The following is a 23,582-nucleotide window of genomic DNA, read 5'->3' as shown; positions in this document are numbered from 1 at the left end:
AAAGAAAAACTAAAAATTAATTGGAAATTAAATAATCTCACCCTAAAGAAGACATGGATCAAAGAACAAATCACAGAAATAGTAATTTCATTAACAAATGACAATAAGGAGACAACATACCAAAATGTATAGGATGCAGCCAAAGCTGAACTTATAGAGAAATTTATATCTTCGTATATTTATATCATTTAAAAAGAAGGAAGGAAGAGAAGATCAATGGATTTTAGCTTGCAACTTAAAAAAACTAGAAAAAAAAACAAAATTAAAAATCCCTAATTAAAAATCAAATTGTAAATCCTAAAAATCAAAGGAGAGATGAACAAACTCTGAAAGAAGACTGTTGAATTAATAAATAAGATGAGCTTGTTTTATGAAAAAAATAAATTAAAAAGGTAAGTCATTGCTCAAATATGATTTATAAAAGTAAAGACAAAAGCCAAATCACCAGTATCAAAAATATAAAAGGTGAAATCATAACCAATAAAGAAGAAATTAAGGCTACTATTAGGAGTTATTTTTCCCAACTATATGTCAGTAAATCTGACAATCTAAATTAAATAGATGGATATTTACAAATATATAAACTTCCTAGATTTACAAAAGAAGAAGCAGGATCCTTAAACAACCCCATCACAGAAAAAGAAAGTGAACAAACCAACAAGAATTCCCTAAGAAAAAGGTCCCACGGCCAGATAGATTCACAACTGAATTCTAACAAACATACAAAAAGTAATTAACTCCATTATTTAAGAAACTATTTTGGAAAATAGGGCCTATAGGAATTCTTCCTTTTGTGACAGATACCATATGGATACCTAAATCAAGAGGAGCTAAAACAGAGAAAGGAAACTAAAGGCCAATTTCTCTAATGAATACTTATGCAAAAATTTTAGTGAAATACTGACATCAGAATAATCACATACCATAACCGGGTAGGTTTTATACCAGGAATGCAGAGATGGTTCAATATTAAAAAAAAAAAACCCTATTATCATAATTCATCATTTCAGTACCAAAACTAACAGAAACTATATGATTATCTCAAAAGATGCAGAAAATGCCTTTAACAAAAAAATAATACTCATTCCCTATGAAACTATTAGAAAGCACCTAAATAAAAATAGCTTTACTTAAAGTAATGAAGGAAATCTATCTAAAATCATCAGTAATTATCTGTAATGAGGATATACTAGAATCCTTCCCAATAATATCAGGGGTGAAGCAAGGTTGCCCATTTAATATTATATAACAAATGCTAGCTGTAGCAATAAGAGAAGAAAAAAAAAGAAATTGAAGAAATTAAAATAGACAAGGAGGAAATGAAGCTATCACTCTTCGCAGATGACATGATGTTACACATACAGAACTCCAGGGAATCAATTAAAAACCCTAAAAGAAACAATTAACAACTTTAGTAAAGTTTCAGGATACAAAATAAACCCACACAAATCACCAGTATTTCTATTCACTACTAACAAAGTTCAACAACAAAAGATAGAAATGGAAATTCCATTTAAAATAATTATAGACAACATAAAATGCCTAGGAATATACTTACCAAAACAGACCTAGCAACTATATGAACACAATTACACAACACTTTTCACACAATGTCAGACCAAAACAACTAGAAAATATTTATTGCTCTTGGATAAGCCTAGCCAATATAATAAAAATTATAAACCTATCTAAATTTATTTACATTTTCAGTGCCATACCAATTAAACTATTCCAAAAATTATTCCATATTGCTAGAAAAAATAACAAAATTTATTTGGAAGAACAGAAGGTCAAGAATGTCAAGAAAATTAAAGGGAAAAAAATATGAAGGAAGAAGGCCTAGCTGCACCAGATACTATACTAAAAAGTGGTGATCGTCAAAACAATCCAGTACTGGTTAGTGGATCAAAGGAATAGGTTAACAAATTGACATACGATAGTTAATGACCATAGTAACTTAGTGTTCAATGAACCCCAAAATCCAAGCTATTGGAGAAAGTATATAGACTGACAAAAACAGCTAGGAAAACCGGATAGCAATGTGGCTGAAACTAGGCATAGACCAACATCCAATACCATATATCAAGATAAAGTCAAAATGGATACTTGATCTATAAATAAAGGGGGATACCAGAAACAAATTGGGAAATATGGAAAAGTTTGTAAGACTTAGGTATAAGTAAAGAATTTATGACAAAAAGATATAGAAAACATGATGAGAAGGGAAATAGATAATTTTGATTACATTAAACTTTAATGAATAAAATTCCTTTGAGATTATATGTTAATTTATAATTATTTATTAGAAAAAGTTAGAGAGAAAAAAAGAGAAAGATCACTAGGCCATCCTAACTAAAAAAACATTTCCATGCTTCCCTAGCTCAAGCTCTCAGCCAAGGTTCAAGTAGAGCATTAAATCTCCAGTGAAGGTAGCAAGTTGCATGTCCAGCCAGATTCCCAAGCAAAAGAAAGTGAACTAATGTTCTGTTCCCTTTCTTATAGGGCCAATGATGTCACTCCTACTCGTGCTCTCTGACTGAATAGTCTGGGTCCCATGTCCTGACTTCTGGACATGTCACCTGTCACATGGAGACTTTCACCAGTACCTTCTAGAAGACAGGAATTTTGTCACATTATTTTCTGCTGTTCTGACTTAATCTGCATGTGTGGGAATGGGTTTATATTAAATTCACACAAAATTAAAGTTTCTGTAAAACCAATGTAAGCAAGATAAGAAGGGTAACAACAAATGGTGGAGGGGAATTTTATACTAAATGTCTTTGACAACAGCCTTATTTCTCAACTATATAAAAATTGGGCCAATTTTATAAGAATATAAAACATTCCACAATTATAAATAAATGGTCAAAGGATATGAACAGGCAGTTCTCAGATGAAGAATTAAAACTATAATCATATGAGGAAGTGCCATCATGGTGGAACAAGCAGTGTTATATGATTCTAATAGAAAACTATTATGCCATAAGAAATGGACAGAATGATTTTAGAAAGACTTGCATGAAATGATGTGAAATGATGTAAACTGAAGTGAGCAAAACCAGGAGAACAGTATATACAAGAACAAAAATATAATGGTGATGAACCATGAAGGATTAAACTATTATCAGAAAAATAAGGTTCCAAGATAATTCCAAGGGACTCGTGATAAAAAAAATAACATCTTGGTCTCTGACTGCAGATCAAAGCATGTCATCCTTTATTTTCATGAGTTTTTATTGAATATGTGTGTCTTCAGTTATAACATGGAAAATACAGAAATATAAATTTCATGAAGGTACATATGTAATATATCAGACATGTGTCACAAGGAGGGAGGTAGGGGAAAAGGTAGAGAATCTGAATCATATAATGTTAGAAAACAATTATATGTAGATTTAAAAAAATAAAATTCTATTAAAATGAAGGTAATTTGCTATACAACAAAAAAAAATAAAAAAAGATGCGATTGGACTAGTGACCTCAAAGGTCTTTTTCATCTCTAAACCAATTATATTTTTATCTTATTTCAAAAGATTTTGCACTTAATGCAGTGTCTGGCACAGAGTAAGTGCACGTATTTAGGGTTAGGGTTAGCATATTAATGTTAGCTATTATTATATCATGGAAAATGACTGCCACATATGATCAAGATCTCCTAAAAGGTGAAGGAACTTAATGAATATATTTCTACTTTCTAAGGCATTAGAATTAATCATGTATGAAATGTGAAAACAAAATAGGGAAAAAATATTTGAAGAGGCATTAGGAAATCCATACCATGTTAGGAGATGAAAATGTGGAAGAATGTCCCATAGAAGAAAAGAGAAAGAAGGTGGCCAGTAAAGACCTGTAGCTATATATCTGGTTGGAGCCTTTTATGGCTGCAATGAATTTGAGAGCTCTGTTTTACATCACCTTAATAAAACTTCTGACACTTGACCTTCTGAAATTTTGATATAAATTTATTATTTCTGGATTCTGTGAGATGGAATGTATATGCATTAAGATTTTTGGATAAGATTTTGGTTTACATTACTAGGAATATTTGTTACAAGTGTCCATTCTCTCTCCCAGCTTCCTTTCTCTTACTAGGGGAAGGAAAGGTACAAGAGAAATATGGGTAGAAATATACAAGAAAACTGTTAAATCCATTTTCTGACTTTAGCTAATGAACAAAAAATCATTTTCTGAATTAATTTTTAATTTTTTTCAATTAGAAGCATTTATTTTATCTCCCTCTCACCCTTTCTTTCACTACTCATTAAAAGTTGGTGGGATGTTACTTATGCATTTCTAGAATATTACTAAACAACCTTTCTAAAAAGGAAAAGACTAAAGAAGCAATGGAGTAATACTATATAGCAACAGTCATAGTTAATGTTGACCATGGGAAAGTGTGTTGTCTCCAAAAGAACATGTAAAGGCTTATCTAACTCAAATATATCGCTTGCCCTAATAAATCATCTGTTAATATTTTGCTGTATTATACTGTTTTTTCTCTCAATATCTTAATGGCCCCTATGGTGCTGCTGAGCCCCAATGGTTTGACCCTGAATATATATTTTGTCTGAAATTTTATGTATTTGTTCAAATGTCTCAATTTCCTATACATTCATCTGTGTCTTCATGGTATCTCCTTTAATTTTATTCCTAAAATTGGAGAAGTAATTTGCTTTCCTTAAACAAGAGAATTTTTTTGCACAGTACATGAAATTTGAAACTAAGCTGATTTTGTCCTTAAAGCTATAAAAATTCAGTAAAGGAGAATGTTTTAAACAAGTAGCTAAGCTTAACACCATGGATATATTATTTTTTTCATATATGTATGGTCACATAACTGTGTCTATGTCTTGGGTACATATTGAAAGGGGAAACTAATTAAGTAGCAAGAGGAAAGTATACAGAAAATAAAGTTTTAATAACAAGGAACTCAAATCCAGTCTTTTAATGCAAATATGATTGTTGCTATATGGCTGTGAGAAATGGAACACTACAGTTTTCTGAAGAATTTTTAAAAATCATTCAGAGGGCAATAGAAAGGTTGAATAGATAGTTGACAGATGAGGTTGAATAGGGTACAGAATAAAACCCAAAATACTGAAAAAGAACCAGAGTATAAGATGGGAAATATATTAATTTTTTTTCTAAATAAGTCAATCTCATGCATTAATAACAAGACATAACTACTGATTAGCCCATGTGTGCTCCACTAGTATATTGGAAATTATTTAGGGAAAAATGAGGGAAAGGTAGGGAAAGAAAGGGAAGGAAGGTAGGTGGACTCCCTCCCCCACCACCATGGTAGGTAAATTGACCAGGGCTTTTTGAAGGTAGGCTAGGGAGAAAATTAAATCAGGCTAGACAACAGAGAAAGTTAGGTAGGTTTATTTAAGGTTAGGAAGAGAAAGTTTAGGAAAACCAAGAAAATTCAATCTCTGGCAACTAAGCAGAGATCAAAGCTCTCCACATAGGTTAGGGGAAAAAGGCACCAAAACCCACCCTTCTCTCCTCTTTTATTCTCCCTCTAACACCTCCCACAAAGGAAGTGGGATGTATCAGAGGAAGTTGCAGTAGAGTCCTGGGAGATGAAGTCTCCCAGGGCTTAGGTCCACTTCAAAATGCACATACCCCCCTAAGATCAGAAAAACACAAATAAACTTACAATTACAATCAATATAAAGGGTACATACATCAATGCAAGGGGGAAATGGCAATATTTTGGGGGATAAAAGAAACAACAAAAGAAAATCAATACTTGGCACTTTTTATAAAAACCAGGGGGCAGTTCCCTTGAATACATATATACAAATTTTTCAAAAATAAAGTGCAATTCAACTCCTCATAGTTTGAATCATAAATATTTAGACGTTTCTTCTGGATCTCTTGCAGCAACACATGATCTCCACAGTCATCTTCTGCAGGTCTGCCATCTTCTGAATTTGGGAGTTAGTCTCTAGTTCTAAATTAGGCTCAAATTCAAATCAAATTTCACAACAATAACATACCCCTCCCCCAAGGAGAATAATAACACATACCCCCCTGAGGAGGATACAGGGATACATATAGGAATCACACAGGGATACATGGCCAAGTTATAAGGCATATGAATCAATTAAAAAAATCCAAAAAAATCCAAACTAAAGAATAATCTCTGAGTGAAATATAAAATATCAAAAATATGAAAACTTCCAGCAAGAAAAAAAAATCACAAATCACAAAAGGTCCTTGTATCAATCTATGTCCCATAAGCCTGTAATGACAATCACTCACTAACCCAACTTAGTAGCCTGAACTACAGTAAGTTGCCACATTATAAAATAGAAAGAGACTATATCTCAAAAGAAATAGGAAATAACATTCCCTGGTCTGACGTTTTTCTTTGCTTTATGGAGCTAGAAAAATTGATGTTAGGTACTTGATATAGTGTGTGGTACAAGGAAGTCCTGCATTTAACATGTTAAAAAGTTTCAACCTTGAGTCTCACACATAATCAAGTCTGTGCACTCTTTGTGCAGAATCTTGTCAATCCCTGTAGGATTGGTTTGGTCTTCTTTACATTTTTTCTTGTTTGGCACTTTGCAGGTTAACTTCTGTGCTCCTTTGTGGTCTGTTTCTCCTTAAATCAGACATATTCATCATGCAAAAGTCCCATAATATTTAAATAACTAGTGGCAGGTTACCATAGACCAGGCAAATGGACATCTTAACTTATTCTATTGCAAAAATCAAAACAATTAAAAATCTTCTCAATCCTGGTGGCATGTGCTTCCAAATACAAAAAATGAAAGAAAAAATCAAAGACTATATCACACATGTATGAAGAAAAACAATAATGAAAAATATTAAAAATGTCTATATTTCACAATCACAGAGGTAAAATATAAAGGCTACTTGGCAAAAAATAAGAGGCATTTCCTCTTTAACTTGCCATGATCCTCAGTGTGAATGCAAATGAGGTAGATAAAGCAATGGAGGTATAAAAGCAGTAATTCGTTAAAAAATACAAAAAATTCACAAAAGGCAAACAATGTTACAAAAGGCACATCAAGACAATAGAGGTCACTAATACAGGTTTTCTTCTAGATAATATATGTATTGCCCTACAATGGCAATTTGTTCAAGTACAAGTATTCAGCAATCAAATCTTATTAAAGGTTTTGTACATGGTGATGGACCACTTTGCAATGTGACAAGTAGGATGGTACAAATAAAGATAGTAAGAGGGTATACAGGTATTGTATTCAAAACCCTTTCCTTCTTCTTTGCTACTATTTGGAGGGGAGACAAAACTGCAAAGGGTTAACATCAACAAAAACAATAGAGTCTAAGGGGCACCACCTTTTGCCCCACATGGAGGGGCAGTAGCACCTTTTGTATTTACTGGGTGAGCTCTACTTAGGATATATTGTTGTGGAGTCAGTTGGTTGGAGTTATTTGCCTGATTTAGATTCCTAGAATTATCATTATTGTAATTATTATTTCTATAATTGTTTCTGTAGTTATTATTCAACTAGGTATTATTTCTGATTGTATGGAACAAATTCCTACTGTTCATCATTATGTGGCCGTTCTTCTCACAGAAGTGACAGGTAAGGGATTGATAATTAAATTATTGGAGAGGAGTGAGTACTACTGGTTGAGTATCATGCTGTCTTTCTTGTTTATCCATTCTATTACTTAAAGATTTTTGTTCCTTCTTAATCATTTCCAGTAAATCATTAGTCTCTGCCTTTCTCTCTTCATGACCTTTAGAGACATAAACTGAAATTCATCTCTATTGTTCAAGATCCATATCAGGCCAATTTGGGCAATTCATTTTAAAGTAATCGTGGACCACTCTGCAACAATTGTTGACAAACTGTAGTCTTATTTGCCTAATATCCCTTTCAGTAGAAAGGTCCAGGTCTAGGTACCAACTTCCCAGCTCAATGAGCCTATCCATGAATTGGGAGGGTGTCTCATCATCAAATTGCTGCAGGCATTCAAATATGATCCATGCACCCATCCTTTCAGAGCATTCTTGCATTGCTTTGAGGATGGCATCACTTTGAGAATATTAACACCCCATTGAATATCCTGAAAAGGCCAATGTGCTACATTGCACCCTCAGACTTTATTAATATGAGAGAGTAGCAAGAAGAAAAGAGAAATGCCCCCAGAATAGATACCATGCAGACAACTTACAGGAAAACATGAACAAAAGTCACAAAAATTGGGCAGGCATAGATGAGTTGTAATCTTCATGGCTCAAGAGAATATCTAATTTTTTTAAACTCTAAAATCCATTTGCATATCATTGAAATTAGAAGCAGAGGGTGGGAGATTAGAAAAAGGCAAAAATAAATAAAATTTTGAACCTGTGATTTAAAGAGTACTTCATAGAAAGAGAAAGAGGAATAGAAGGTAAATTGGGGGAAAAGAATTGTTGATTTGTAGTAAAGCTCATTTGAAAAAGTTTTTGGAGGGTAAAGATGAATGATATATTCACAGAATTTATAAACATTCTTTGTATATATCTGTTTAGAAAATTCAGCATTACACTATACCAAAAAGAAAATAACTTAAAGTTAGAAAATCCCAGGCTTGGCCATATATCAGATACATCACCATAACTCATTCACTTCACCTCATTTCCCTTAAATGTAAAACAAATAATTTCAGCTCAATATTTTATATTCCTCAGTGGGAAAGTATATTGGATTTGGAATCACATTAGTCCTAAGTTTCAATTCTGGCTCTACCACTGGGCAAATATGATTGTCTACTACCTTAGGAAAATCACTGGATACTTCTAGGCCTATGTTTCCTCTTCTATAAAATGGAAGGGGTTAGACTCAGTTGTCTCTAAATTATCTACCATCTTTAAATCTATTATAATGATAATAATAGCTTGCATTTATATAGTGTTTTGATTTCAAAATTCTTTATAAATATTTTATCCTCACAACCACTCTAGGATGTGTTAGCAAATTGTTAATACCCTCTCATCATTTTACAAAGTATTAGTACCTCTTCCAATGAGTCAGAAAGCAATAATGACCTTGCCTTTATGAAGCACACTAGGAGAACTCAACCATGTTAATTTTTTGTTTTTACTTTTGAGCAAAATTATACTATTTACCTAATAAATATGATATACTATTCTTTTGAGATTATTATGGACTCCAGTTAATAAAATAAGATCTTGGTTTGAAAACCACAAGTGATTTCAAATATGTTAATCCCTTCTGGAACCTGCATATCTTTTGGAAGCTTTTTTGAGTTTATTTTCCTTTTAAGCTAATATATTTGTCCTAACGAAGGGTGAATTTGAAACTTGATTAACCTGTACTAGGAACAAAAAATAAAGAATGAATAAATAAACATAAAACCCACAGTTCGGGAGATTATTACACTTTGGTTTGAATAGTTGAATAAAGTATGTGCATATTTCTTAGAGAAGGGTATTATAAATAAATATTATTAAAATTAAGAGGTTAGAGGGTTAAGGATTTAGAATTATACTCTTTTCCAGGCAGGAAAAGGGAAAGGTAACAAAAGAAAAAAAACATTTAAACAACAGAGAGAATTATATCTCTGTGGGGCAAGTAAACTTCTGAATAGCCAAACAAATCCAACAATGATTTACAAATAAGAAATATATTTGGGTAAATTGTTGGAATAGGGCATGAGATAACCTCAATTTCAATATCAAATTCTTAGTACCTGTATTAAATCACATACACAGATTAATCACTTTTAAAACTTCTTCCATGTCATATGAACACTTGTTGCTAGTTCTGACAGTCCATACATTAAAATAGCATCTCATTTGAAAATCCCAAGTTAAAATGCTAGAATAAGTTCTCATCAATAACATTACAACCTTTTTGCATGACTTTTTACATCTTGTACTATAGACCTGTTGTATAAAAGTAGCCAGTATAATTTTTGCTTTTATAGAATGAACATTCCCTCTGTGTCAGGTTGGCCATTAATTATATTCAAATAACTCTAAAATTCACTAAAACCATTATGCATTGCAAGGTCTAACAAACAAATCTCTTTATGAGTTTTCTGTGCAATAAAAGCCGACTAACATTTCACATTTAACTAACAAACAAATACCACCAAAAATGAAATTACATTGTATCATATCAAAATCATTAGCAATTTTCCAAAGTTGCATATATCAATCTTTAAAATTATATTTTAAGTGAAAATTGAATCAATCAATGGTGGAGTAAAAATCTCCCTTTTCTGCTCTGAATTTTCTCTCCTTTGTGGACCCATCCAAAGGAAGAAAGAGGAAAAATCATTGAACAGATTTTTACTTTTGTCCTATACTGAGGATTTTTTTTGAATGTGGGAAGTTCAACATTTCAATTCTCTTTTTTTCTTTTTGTGAGTGTCCAATTTAAGAATGCATAGAGACAAAACTGTGTCAAACAAACTGTGATCAACAAACAAAAAAAATAAACAGACAACGTTGTAACAAGCATGCTTTGAAAGAAAAAAAATCTATGTTTTAGGATCCATTCTTAAAAAGAAATATTTATAGTGAAAAAAATTCGTTAAAAAATTGCAACGTACTATCTGTCCCTTTAAGCTGCTTTCTGGGCAAAATACTATGGGTAGCATTGAAGTCTCATGATTGACTGAGCTGACTTCGTGGAATTTCTCATTCTGTCCCTAACTTTCTCTGCACCCTACATAGTCTGATTGATCTAAACTGTCTCTCTTTTGGGCTCCCTTTTTTCTTTCTAACAACATGTACTATTCATAAGCTGTTTATCATAAGAATGACTCGGTTTCTTAAGGAAAGAACTTTTAAATTCCCTCCCTCCCCATTCTGACTCAGATTGTCTTGCTTTTGCTTAGAAGCCTGCTACTGGAGTTTGGAATGTATGGAATGCAGGTAGAGGGAGTAGGAAATAGTAACTATGAATGAAATTCCTCTTTGTGAAACTGCATCTTAAACTCATTTTGCCTCTTCCTCCCTAACTCCTTCCTTTGTTAATCTGCAGTTGCCTTTTTGAAAATTCTTAAGAATATATGCATGCTCATTGGGTCAGAGAATATGATGAGGACTGACCCATTAAGGCTAACCTCACAGGGACAAAACAAAGACTCAATAGAAATCCACAAGACACACACTCCATCACACACTCATTCATGTGAACTTCGGGTTTCCCCAGCAGTTCCAGAAGACATCTCTTCCAGCAACCAGCTGTGGAATTAATGCCATGTCGGACAATCCAAAAGCCTCCCCTGGATCAAGAATTGTCAAAAGAAAACAGACTAGACTTACCAGAACAGATGGTTCCAAAACTGATTAGAATTTTGTCTGAGAATTCCATCATGAGAGCTATGGACAATTCTCAGAGAGGGCTCCACTCACCTCCCAGGGTTTCCAGTCTATGTCCTCACATACAATAGGAGCTGTGTACTCCTCTGGCCCATATTCAACTCACATCCCCAAAGGAGGTCACAGAATCAGACCAGATCTGAGGCTCCTTTATGGGGTCCCAGTATGGTAATAGGCTGCCCCAGTAAAATTGGGGTTATTCACCCAGCCAGAAAACTGTACACCACAGTCTGGTGCCCACTCCTCCCTCCACCTCCCCTCACATTCACATACCAACATACCTCTCCTCTCCTAGGTCCCTCCCCAGGCCCTTGCTGGACTATATATCTCGCTGGGGCCTCCAAATAAAATGGAACAATATCCAGACACCCAGAAGTTCAAATTATTGGAACCTTTATTTTTACTGGCCAAGGGCCCTCCTAAGTGAGGATCACACTGACCAAAGGGTAGGTGCAGATTTTATAGAAGTACAGATGGACAGGAAATCCTCCTTTGATGAGCAGTCATACATGTATATTTCCTTATAGGGTTTGACAGACACAAGCAAGCATAATTTACGGAAACAGATATTTGTGCTTTTAGCGTTTTTGAGGATAAGGTACATTCCAATGTTCTCAATGGAGACATTTACTACTGCCATAAATTGAACTGAGTCTGAGCCTTCATGTCTCCCTGGGGAAGCCTGTAAGCTTCCTGGTTCCCTAGGAATATAGAGTTTTGTCTACTTCAATACAATAAACAGATTAATGTAACTTTATATTCAACAAAAATATAGATCCAAATTTTGGGCATAAGAACTCATTATTAAAATCCACTCTTAACAAAGGATGTATTTAAAAGCTCCTAATACTATAATGACTTCTTATTGCATACATACAAATGTTTCTGTGTGTATGTGTATGTGGGTGCATGTGAGTTGGCTCTAGTAGTTATGTCCTTTTTTCTAGCATGAAGATAGGGAAATGTTTCATTATCTTTTCTCTGAGACCACTATTTTTTGTTTAGCTACTCTGGATTCAGCTTATTTTTTGTTATATTCCCATTTACATGTTTTAAAAATGCATCAAAGAAAATAAAGTCAAGATGGCTAAGTAAAGAAATACAGTCATTCCTCACCATATCTAATTCTGTTATACAGAGACAGAGTTACACTTATTGCGGCACACTACTGGCTGATGGAATGAAAGGTGACCAACAAAGCACTGTGTTCTGTATCCTGGGAGCAGATTGGCTAAGAGACTATAGGTTAATAAGAGTATGTAAAATATTTATAGAAGAGTGGAATGGGTTTATAAAGCCTTAAAATATCTACAAATAATAAAATAAATATAATGCAGCTACTTTACAGATTTCACCTATCCTAGGGGTCTCTGGAACCATAACTCCCACAATAGATGAGGAATCAGTATACTCAGCTGAGTATTTTCACAAATTCCCTTCTATTCTGCTCTAAAATAATGCCTCAATTGAATTCTAGAGCAGCAGAATCAACAAAAGTTTGAATAAAACAATTTTCCATTTCAAGACAACTTAGAAAGTCATCAGGAAATGTCTCTCACTGGCTGGTGGGCCTAAAAAACCAGCAGACTAAACAGAGCACACTGCACCATAGCAAGTCAAAAAAAAAAGTTGGAGGTGGCCATAATGGCAACAGTAGTAGATTATGGAACTCTCAAGCCCAGTGGTGGTAGAGATTTAGACAACTATCCAAAAGTAGATTACAGGGACCCGTTGGTAGGTGCTAGGTTCAGAATACGGTTGCATTACTCATATGCAATTTGGGGTTGCAGTCCCAGAGCCAAAAGGAGGCACAAAGGAGTAGGAACCTTGGTCTCAGTCCAAGACAGAGGAGAATACTAGAAACTGTGGCTGCAGGACAGCAGAGGTCTGGCCACAGTTGGGAGAACAGGAGGAGTGCCTGTTTATCCTCTTACTATCTTTATTTGTACCATCCCACTTGTCACAGTGAAAAGGTTCTTATAATTGCAAATTCCGAAGCCTGATGCTATGGTGACTCTTCACTAGGATGTTCATTTTTTATGGAATATACTCTCCCCTTCTCTTGGTCTTTTAAACCAAGACAAACAGCATTGACTCTACCTTACCAACCTACTGTTATGAATAAAAAATAATCTTGGAGATTTTATACTAAATTTATAAGTATTTGTTAGTAAAGAGAAAAAGAGAAATAAGGTTTCCAGCCCAATTTAAAGTAAGATCAGGTCCCAGATTAGAGCCCAGGAGGTCCATGCCACACTGACACTTGCCAGAAATGGCTACATAGATAATTGCCACCTAGAAGGCTGAGAGAGGGGCTTCTTTCACAAGTCCAAAGGAATGGTCAAGAGTGAGTCCCCACAGCTTCACATGCTGACTTTTCAAATTCTTTTTTTTAACTTTAATTTTTTTCATATTTTTAGACTATTTTTCCATGGTTACATGATTCATGTTCTCTCCCTCCTCTCTTCTCTCTCCCCTACCTCCTCCCAGAGCTGACAAGCAATTCCACTGGGTTTATACATGTCTTAATACTAAAAATCTTTTTTTTCCATATTAATCATATTTGTAATAGAGTCATATTTTAAAACCAAAACCCTAAATAAATATACCCACACAACCAAGTGATAAATCATAAGTTTTTCTTCTGTGGTTATACTCCCACAGTTCTTTCTCTAGATGTGGACAGCATTGATCATTGCATTGCTATTAATAGCAGAGTCTATTACATTTGACCATTCCACAATGTTTCAGTTACTGCATATAATGTTCTCCTGGTTCTCCTCATTTCACTCTTCATCAGTTCATGGAGGTCTTTTCAGTACATATAGAAATCAAGCAGTTAATCATTACTTATAGCACAATAGTATTCCATCACCATCATATACCACAATTTGTTCGGTCATACCCCAATTGAGGGATATCGCCTTGGTTTTTCAATTTTCTGCCACCACAAAAGCATAACTATAAATATTTTTGTACAACCATTTTTTTATCTCTTTGGGGTACAAACCCAGTAGTGGTACAGGTAGATAAAAGGTCATGTCCAAACTGCCTTCCAGAATGGTTGTATCAATTCACAACTCCACCAGCAATGCATTAGTGTCCCAATTTTGCCACTTCCCCTCCAACATTTATTATTTTCCTTTAATACTGGCCAGTCTGCTAGGTTTAAGGTGATAACACAGAATTGTTTTGATTTGCATTTCTCTAATGAGGAAGGATTTAGAATACTTTTTCATCTGATTATTGATAGTTTTGATTTCTTCATCTGAAAACCACCTATTCATATCCCTTGACCATCTGTCAATTGGAAAATTGTTTTGTTTTGTGAGAAGGGAATTTGTATTTTTATTTGATCAATCAGAGATTTAGATTTCCCTTCCATTTGTTTTGAATTTGGGTCAATCAGCAACCAGGAAATTGATCCCACAAGCACTGCCCCCCTGGGTGGTGCCAGGATAATTGAGGAATTGTGGTCCCTGGGAAGTGATGTAAGAGAAGTGAGTGTAGTAAGGATGTATAAGATGAGACCCAGCAGGAAGCTGAGGGAATTATTTTCTGAGGCTAAGATTCGGAAACAGACACTGAGTTGTTAGGCTCTGGATTATTAGGCTAAGAAATTCACCTTCTCTATTTTTCTCTTATTTTTTTTTCTTACTAATAAATCTAGATATTAACAGTCTTGTGACTTAAGGGTTAGTTACAATTTTTGACAACCATCCATTTTAACTATTACAGTTTTTTTGTAAATTTGACTTGGTTCCTTATATATTTTGGAAATTAGACCTTTGTCAGAGAATTTTGTTATAAATTATTTTCCCCAGTTTGTTGCTTCTCCTCTAATTTTGGTTGTATTGGTTTTGTTTGTACAAAAATTTTTAATTTAAGATAATCAAAATTATTCATTTTACATCTTGTAATGTTCTCTATCCTTCTTTGGTCTTAAATTCCTTCCTTTCCCATAGATCTGACAGGTATACTATTCTATGTTCACCTAATTTATTTATGATTTCACTCTCTATATTTAAGTCATTTACCCTCAATATTTTTTAATTTTAAAAAATTACATGAAATTGAGGGAAAAATAAAATATTACCAAAAAAATGGCATAGCTTGCCCTCATTAGTGATTTTCAAACAGACTAGATACCCACTTTGAAATAAGTTGTGGTAAATAGTCTAGAATAACTAAAAGTTGGACTAGATTACCTCTGAAATTCCTTAGAAATCTGAGCCAAAGTGATCCTGGCCTAATTTTAAAAAAGAACTAAATGAAGCCCATTAATGATATATCAAGGTTCATGGTATTTATTATTTTGTTCATCAATAGTAAAAGTCTTTAAACAAAGGCTTATTGATTCATTTAATTGGATAAAGAGGATTCTTGTTCAAGTAAAGGCTGATCTAGATGATTTCTAAGGTTCTTTCCAATGTTCAGTGTGGGGATATAGGAGGCAAGAGTAACAGTGGATAAGATTTGAGTCATTGCATCAATAAAAGGTATACACATATTGATAAGATCACAGATCAATCCTTTACATATTAAATAATTACCCCACCATGCTCCTTAACTTCCAAGCTTACCTTTGGGTTATAACCAACTAAAAGAACTATTTACTAATGTGATTAAACTCTTTTAAATAGTCAGGTAGTTGTAGACATCTTTCTTAATTTTTGTAACCTAAACTGTAAGAAGTTAAATGAGGGGGTCCCATGGTCAGCCAGATAATACATGCCAAAGGAAGATCTTGAACCAAAATCTTCCTGACACCAAAGACAATTCTACACTTCTCTTTTCTTTTCAGTATTTGTCAAATTCTCTGGATTCATGTACATTCCATCAAGATAATTGGGATCTGTAGCACAGGTCACAAGGATTCAGATGGTTTCTTTTATGGGATAGAGTGTTTCCATTCTCTCTTCTGCCACAGGTTAGGTTAGTATGCAAACATCATAATTTTTAAGTCATTTATATAACATGTGGCAGATATTCCCTTCAAGGGTTTTACAACAACTGGTATTTTAGCATGGCATTTTTTTCCCTTTTAAACATTTCTAGTATTTAAAACTAAACCTACATGCTATATATTTTTTAAACCTAAAATTTACATAATTTCAAATCTTCACTATTTAATAAATATTTAATGAAAAAGTTTAAGATACTATGCTAGATGTTAAAAGGATAAAAATACATATGAGGGACAGCTAGGTAGGTAGCCCAGTGGATAAAAAGCCAGGCCTGGTTACAGGAGATCCTGATGTGTGGAATGAGGAATTAATGTGTTATTCTCAAGGTAACAATTAGCTAGCAATAGTAATATCTCCAAAATCAATACCCCTTTGGACCCCATAGAAGTTACTAAAGTTAGTCCCTTTGAGACAGCATCCCCAGCTGGACAGGACTGCCCCACCCCCATCCTTAACTCAAAAGCCTCTAAATCCTTTTGGCCTGAGTGAAACAGCAACAATCTGTATCTCTTGTTTTAGTATAAGCCTTTTAAATTTGTACTTTTAAAATGGCTAAAACTGTAGACTAGTGATTGAGGAAGTAATTTATGTACCAGAGGCTAGGCTGGCAGTCTTGTATCCACAGCTCCCTCCTCCAGAATCTTTCACTGGCAACCTTCAGCTGCTTCAGCCTGCATTTCAAAAGGCAGCCACCTAAAGCCTAACTCTCTTCACCTTTTTTTCTAGCTCAGCCTGCTTTAATCTGCATTCCAAAGACAAGGTATCTGTGAAACACTTAGTTGGGACTTCAACCTCTGCCTCCTGCCTAGGAGTCCAGCTTACCTTTTATTGTGCAAGGCTACTTCTTGCATATGTTGCAACCAATTCTAGTGGAGGGGTTACTCAAAATTAGAATCACAGATCTTTTTTTTTAATATCAAAATAAGTATATATCTCTGACATATATAGTGGTTTGAACAGTTTATTTTATTTAAGTAATTTTCAACTCATTGCATTTCAAAACTAGACCTTCCAAATTCAGTTTTATATTTCAAAATCTATAACAGCCCTACATGGCAGAATCATGGATTTTCTCTTTATTGTATTAGCTCATAGGCTCCCTACAATGGTAACAAGTTTTGTTAAAGTATTTGTATTAGAAGAGGAAAAAAAAACTAATTCCTTCAGCCTTCAAAACACAAGCTTCAGGCATAAGTTTTGAAGAATAAAAAAATTAACAGCATGCATTATGCATAATAACAAAACATCTAAATCTTTCTCAATGGGATTGAAATAAAACAAGAATGTTCACTATCTCCCTTATTATTTGACATAGTGCTAGAAATGTTAGCTATAGCAAAAAGACAAGAATAAGAAATGTAATGAATAACCACGGGGAAAGAAGAAACAAAATAATGTCTATTTCCAAACAACATGGTAGTTTCTTTAAAGAATGGCAGGGATTTGATTAAAGAAAAAATAAACACAAAAAAACCGAATTGGTACATTTACAACAAAGCAGGATACAAAAGGTACCTATAAAAATCATTAGTCTACATATATTTGTATTTATGTATATGCACACATATATGTATATTGCTAATATAATCCAAGAGAAAGAGATGGAAAGAAAAATTCCTTTCAGAATAAAAAATGCTAGGGAATTAACCTTTTTAAGATTCATATAAACACAACTACAGAACATTCTTATCTGTATAAAGGAAGGCTTTAAAATTTTGGAACAGAATTCATTGGTCATGGTTAGGCAATACCAAGAGAATGAAAATGATGCTACTATCTAAAATATTTTATAGATTTAATGCAATATGACTTAGAGTCTAACCAAAAAACTGTTGAGAAGATAGACTACTACTCCCTTATACTTGATTGAATTTTAATGATAATGATAGGTTTAAGATAATCAATATTGTGATTCTAAAGTGATTCGTATAATATCATCATGATCTTAATTATAATCAGTAGAATTCATGATTTTTAATAAGGATTTCTTTTCTTGTTTTTTAAACCCTTACCTTCCATCTTGGAGTCAATACTGTGTATTGGTTTCAAGGCAGAAGAGTGGTAAGGGCTAGGCAATGGGGGTCAAATGACTTGCCCAGGGTCACAAAGTTGGGAAGTGTCTGAGTCCAGATTTGAACCTAGGACCTAATGTCTCTAGGCCTGGCTTTCAATCCACTGAGCCACCCTGCTGCCCCCTTTATAAGGATTTCTAACTAAAGCATAAAATTGCTTCTAAGGGGATTTTTCAATCTCTCCCTTGTTGGTTATGGAGTTTGCATTTCCCTTTTCCCTAAGATGCAGACCATCTGAGTTTCATGTCAAGATATGGTGCAAATACCTACACCCTTCCCTTATTTGGAATTATCCATAAGTAATATCATTCTCCTAATATCAGATGAGTCTTAGGTAATGGTCATTATTATTTCTCTAAATAAGGGTATTGCCTTGTGATTTAACCTTTGGACAAATATGGGTTTTCCTAAGTGAACTAACCAATCAGCTTTGTTGTTTGTTAACTGTTTCCTAAGAAGGTCTATAGGATGTTATGTCTTGTGATATAGGTCCTGTTCCTTGTATAGAAATATAACTCACACAGCCTTGTACGGGAATATTCAGTCTGTCATTGTATCTATATAAACCGGCTCTCTGCCATACTAAAGCATCTCTTGCTGGGGTCTAACCTTGTAATATGTGCAGGAGACCATTTTTATTAGGAGATTTGGCCCTCTTCCAATACTCTTCCAATAAAATCTAACTTTCTACCCTGACTTGTAGATTTCTGACTTTTTGACTTTATTCATCTAAATGTTTATATCTGTGCAGTGGATTTATTTTTCCTGATGTAACTATTTTATAAAATTATAGGAAATGACAAAATAATAACAAAATTAAAGTGGAAAAAAGTTAAGAATTTCAATGGAAATAATAAACTTAACAACAGATATGCAAGAATGCCTCATTACTAAATTTTAAATTATTCCACAAAGTAGTGTTCATCAAAAGAATTTGGTATCTTATTAAAAATTTGAAAAATGGATCATTGGAATTGAACATATAAGTAAGACCTTAAAGAAAAAAATATGATAAACTAGTATTCAGTAAACCCTAGAATACAACTTCTGTAGGAAAGAATCTCTATTCAACAGAAATCACTGGAAAAAAACTGGAAAGTTTTTCTAACCAGAAAACAAGTTTAAAACAGAAACTGTGTATTATATGCAATAAATACCTAATGGAAACAATCACATATCGTGACAAATGGGGAATGGAAGGAGCTAAGTTTCCCAATTAGGATTTTTAACAAATTCAAAGGATGAAAGAAGTCACAAAAAGATAAAATAAATAATTTCAATCTTATAAAGTTTTTAAAGCTTTTACATGAACAAAAATCAACAATTTAAACAAAAATAGAAGTTGTAAGGTGAGAAAAAACTTACATCAAATATACATAATAAAAGTATAATTTCCAAATTATATAGGGAATTGACACAAATGGGCAAGACCAAGAGAAATTCTCCAATAGATAAGTGGAGAAAAAGGTATGAAGAGTCAGTTTTCAAAAGAAATTTAAATTACCAGACACCAAGTGACCATACCTAAAAATGCTCCAGATAGCGATGTGAATTGAAACAATCACAAGGTTTCACTTCACATTCATCAAATTGACAAACATGATCAAAGACAGAAAAAAATACAAGTTAGAAGGCTTAGGGAAATAAAGCATACTACTACTGGCAGAGTTGTGAAATGATATAAACTTTTCTAAAAAAAGCAATCTGGAATTATTCAAGAAAAGTTGAAATTTGGCCCAGCAGTCTCTTTACAGATCTAAAGAGGGTCTAATAATAATAAGCTCTAATTGGTAAGAGGCTCTCAAAGCAAACTAAAATCCTTCCCTATGAAACTACTGGTCTCAGAACAAGTGTTCTTCCTTTTCCACATCAGACTGTGGAGTATTCAAAGACAGAATCCAGATACAAAAAGAAATATGTATGAACTGATGAAGACTGAAATTAGAACCACAGACACAGATAGGGCTACTTCAGTCAGAATAAATGCAATAGACAGTATGGAACCCAGAAATCAGACAACCATGAATTCTGAACAGACTGGTCTTGCTTAAAGATCTTCCTTTTTTAAAAGAAAAAGAACAAAATCACCTCATCACATATCACCTGTGTGTGAACCTGCATTTCAGGTGGCACCATCATAAATGAAAAAAGACAGGAATATAACAATCCCCAATATTTAAACCATTATCTTTGCTCAATTCCATTTTATTCAATAAATTCTGGAAGTTTGTTTGTTTTAAAATTGAGCACCAGATACCTGTGCTAGGTCAATTCTAACAGTCCCCACCATTTCTGAAGAGAAACAAGACTGTGTGCCAAAAACAAGACCCAATTCTTAGTGGTCCAAAAAATAAGCTAATTTGAATGTCTTTTTAGAAAAAATACAAACGGCATTAATTAATTAACATTAAGGTATATAACTTCTTACAATTTACAGCTTTTAACCTAATTTCAAGTGACTTTCTATCTATTATGTCATTTAAACAAGAATTTGTGTTATTGCATTAAAGTCACACTTTATAAAGGATGTGTGTGTGTGTGTGTTTGTTTTTTTAAGGGTTCATTTGGGCTGATGGTTCAGAAAGGGACTGGGATGAGGAGTAGGTAAAAAGATGCTTGGGGAATGCTACAAGATTAAGTAGTAGTAAAAGTTGAGTGACTTGCCCAAGGTCCCACAGTGAGATAGCTCAGAGAACACTTTAGAACTAAAGTCTCCCTGACTGAAGTCACCACCCATCCGGTAGAACATGCTGGCCTCTGCTACTTTTTGTTTTAAGCCCTCACCTTCCGTCTGAGAATCAAAGTATTGGTGGCCAAGACAGAAAGAAGAGCAGTAAGGGCTAGGCAATGGGTGTTAAGAGACTTGCCCAGGGTCACACAGCTAGGACATTTTTGACGCCACACTTGAATCCAGGGCTCCACTGAACCACCCAAATGCTCCGGACTCAGCTCATTAAAAAGGAAAATTAAGATAAATTGGAAACGAAAATTATGTACACGCCTCGCAGTAGGTGCGTCTCTCAAGAAACTCAGTGGGAGCCTTAACTGAGGCTCCGGGGGAGGGGGGAAGGGGGAGGAGATAGGGGAGAGAAGAGGGATGGCTGCTGAGGTAAAGAAGTTTGGGGGAAGGAAGAAAAAAAACAGATAAATGGGGAAGAAATTCGGTATGTGGGGGATAGGAGAGGCAGAAAGCAAGGGTGGGTTTGGAAGGAGGGGCCCCGCCTCTGCTTCTGCGTGACTTTGATCCAGTCCCTCGACCTCTCTGAGCCAGTCTCCCCAAGGACATACCGAGAGAAGGATTGAAAGGTCTCTACATCCAGATTCCTACGAGAAATCGGGGTGCGCAGGTGGGCTGCCTCGCCTCTGCCCCATCCCCACCCCCTTCCGCAGGGACAAAGTTGATAGGAGAGAGGAGGGGACGGATAAGCAAGCAGGGCGGAGAAGGGGGAGGACATGCTCCCTTACTCTTTTGACTTCTCGAACCCATGCACAGAGCTGATGCGGTGAAGCTCTTTCTTCTTGCCTGGTTTAGAAGCCATGGTGCTAGCAGAAAGGAGCGAGCGCCCGGAGTTCGACTACCTTCGTGCAGCTCTGAGGGAACGCGGTTTGCGTCCTCCGCATCTGTGGAGTTGCTAGGAGCTGTAGGCTCACAGAGCAGCAACCAATCCCTGACGCGTTCGGAGCCCTGGCCCCTCCAGCCTGGGGGGGGGGAGGGGCGGAACGGAGAAATGGGGGGGGGGGGGCGGCCTGCTAGGGCCAGGGCTGGATCGGGGAGTGCTCCCTACTCAGAAAAGGGCCCGCGTCCACCGCCAAATAGTAAGGGTCCGAGTCCAGCGAGAAAGTTGAGTTTCTGACTGGAAAGGGGGAAAAAAATTAAAAAAGAAGTCGCTGGGGCTGGTTGTAGATTGGGCGGGAGAATACCCAGCAGCAGGGGGAGCCCGTGAGCAAGGATTGGAGGGAAGGGAGAGGAAGCAAAGGCCTGGGATGAGATATTTCTAGTAGTGGCAGAGGGACCCCTACCTGCCACCCCTGGATCTTCCCGGACAGCTTTCAGCCTCTCCCTCTGGCCTTGGCTTGTCTAAGAAATCTTTTTCCTCTCCCACACGTTCAGCCTGTGCTTTCTTCAAGTCAGAGCCATTCAATCAATAGTCAATCAGTGCGTATTTATTAGAAGCCTATTATTATGTGCTTCTGTCTTAAACCGGAATAGGCACAGTGCCATCATCATTTTCCCGTCTTGCTGCTTTCCTTCTCCCTCCTGTTTTTTGCTATTAAAGTTTTTTTGTGTTTTTCTGGTAGGCCCGCCCTCCTAGGCCCCCTGACATATTTTAGAATCTCCCAAACCTTTGTCCAAAACCCAATTTCACTATGGTAGTAAAAGATCACTTTATGCAGAACTTTTTTTTTTCTAAAACCCTTACCTTCTGTCTTAGAATTAATACAAGTATCAGTTCCAGGACAGCAGAGTGGTAAGGGCTGGGTGTTAAGTGACTTGCCCAGGGTCACACAGCTAGAAAGAATCAGAGGTCACATTTGAACCTGGGTCCTCCCCCAAGCCTGGAACTCTCCACTGAGACATTAGCTGCTCCTTTATAAAGAGCCCTATCAAGTTTGTTTGTTTGTTTTTTTTCCAAAGGACTTTACAGCAAGTATTATATTTGTTCCCCAAAATTACCTTGGAAGAGGAGTTGTTTAGGGCTTAGTTTATAGAGGACATGATAAAGTTCTGTTTACAGATGAAAGATTAAATCGCTGACCATAAGTCTCACATGTAAGATCTGAGGGGTGAACCTATGTGTATCCTAACTTTAACTCTGCCAACTTACACAAAAAAAAAATCTTTTCATAATTCCACATCCGTTCTTAATTTTCTTGATTTTCTTGCTTTGCTCTTATTTTTAATTCTAATTTTTCCTTAGTCTCTCTCCTTTGGTTTTCATGGTCTTTGTAAAGCTCTTCCAAACACTCTTTTTGAACTTATGGGCATTTATTTTATTTCTTTCTTATCACACCATCATCACTAGCCTTTGAGCTCAAATCCAACTTCATCTGTATAACCCTCGACGAGTCACTTCAACCTGTTTACCTCAGTTTCCTTATCTGTCAAATGAGCTGGAGAAGGAAATAGTCAACCACTCCAGTATCTTTACCAAGAAAACCCAGATGGGGCTACCAAGAGTCAGACACAACTGAACA

General features: G+C 35.2%; 1 protein-coding gene across 5 annotated transcripts in view; it reads right to left on the bottom strand.

Annotated features, from left to right (window-relative positions):
• The window catches only part of ADGB (androglobin), a 297,945-nt gene extending 275,928 nt beyond the window's left edge, over positions 1-22,017 (bottom strand). For 3 of the 5 annotated variants that reach the window (XM_016428941.2, XM_007484700.3, XM_016428942.2), the window contains exon 1: positions 21,852-22,008. In XM_016428941.2, coding sequence (XP_016284427.1) covers positions 21,852-21,925 — 74 coding nt within the window. In that variant the 5' untranslated portion in view covers positions 21,926-22,008. Of the gene's footprint in view, positions 1-21,851 lie in introns of all 5 variants that reach the window. The other 2 variants (XM_007484699.3, XM_016428944.2) reach the window with 2 other exon arrangements.
• Between the last annotated feature and the right edge of the window lie 1,565 nt (positions 22,018-23,582).

This window comes from Monodelphis domestica, chromosome 2 (assembly GCF_027887165.1).
Source record: "Monodelphis domestica isolate mMonDom1 chromosome 2, mMonDom1.pri, whole genome shotgun sequence".
NCBI classification, from domain to species: domain Eukaryota; kingdom Metazoa; phylum Chordata; class Mammalia; order Didelphimorphia; family Didelphidae; genus Monodelphis; species Monodelphis domestica.
The sequence above is the reverse complement of the archived record's forward strand: the minus strand, read 5'-3'. Positions and strand labels throughout refer to the sequence as shown.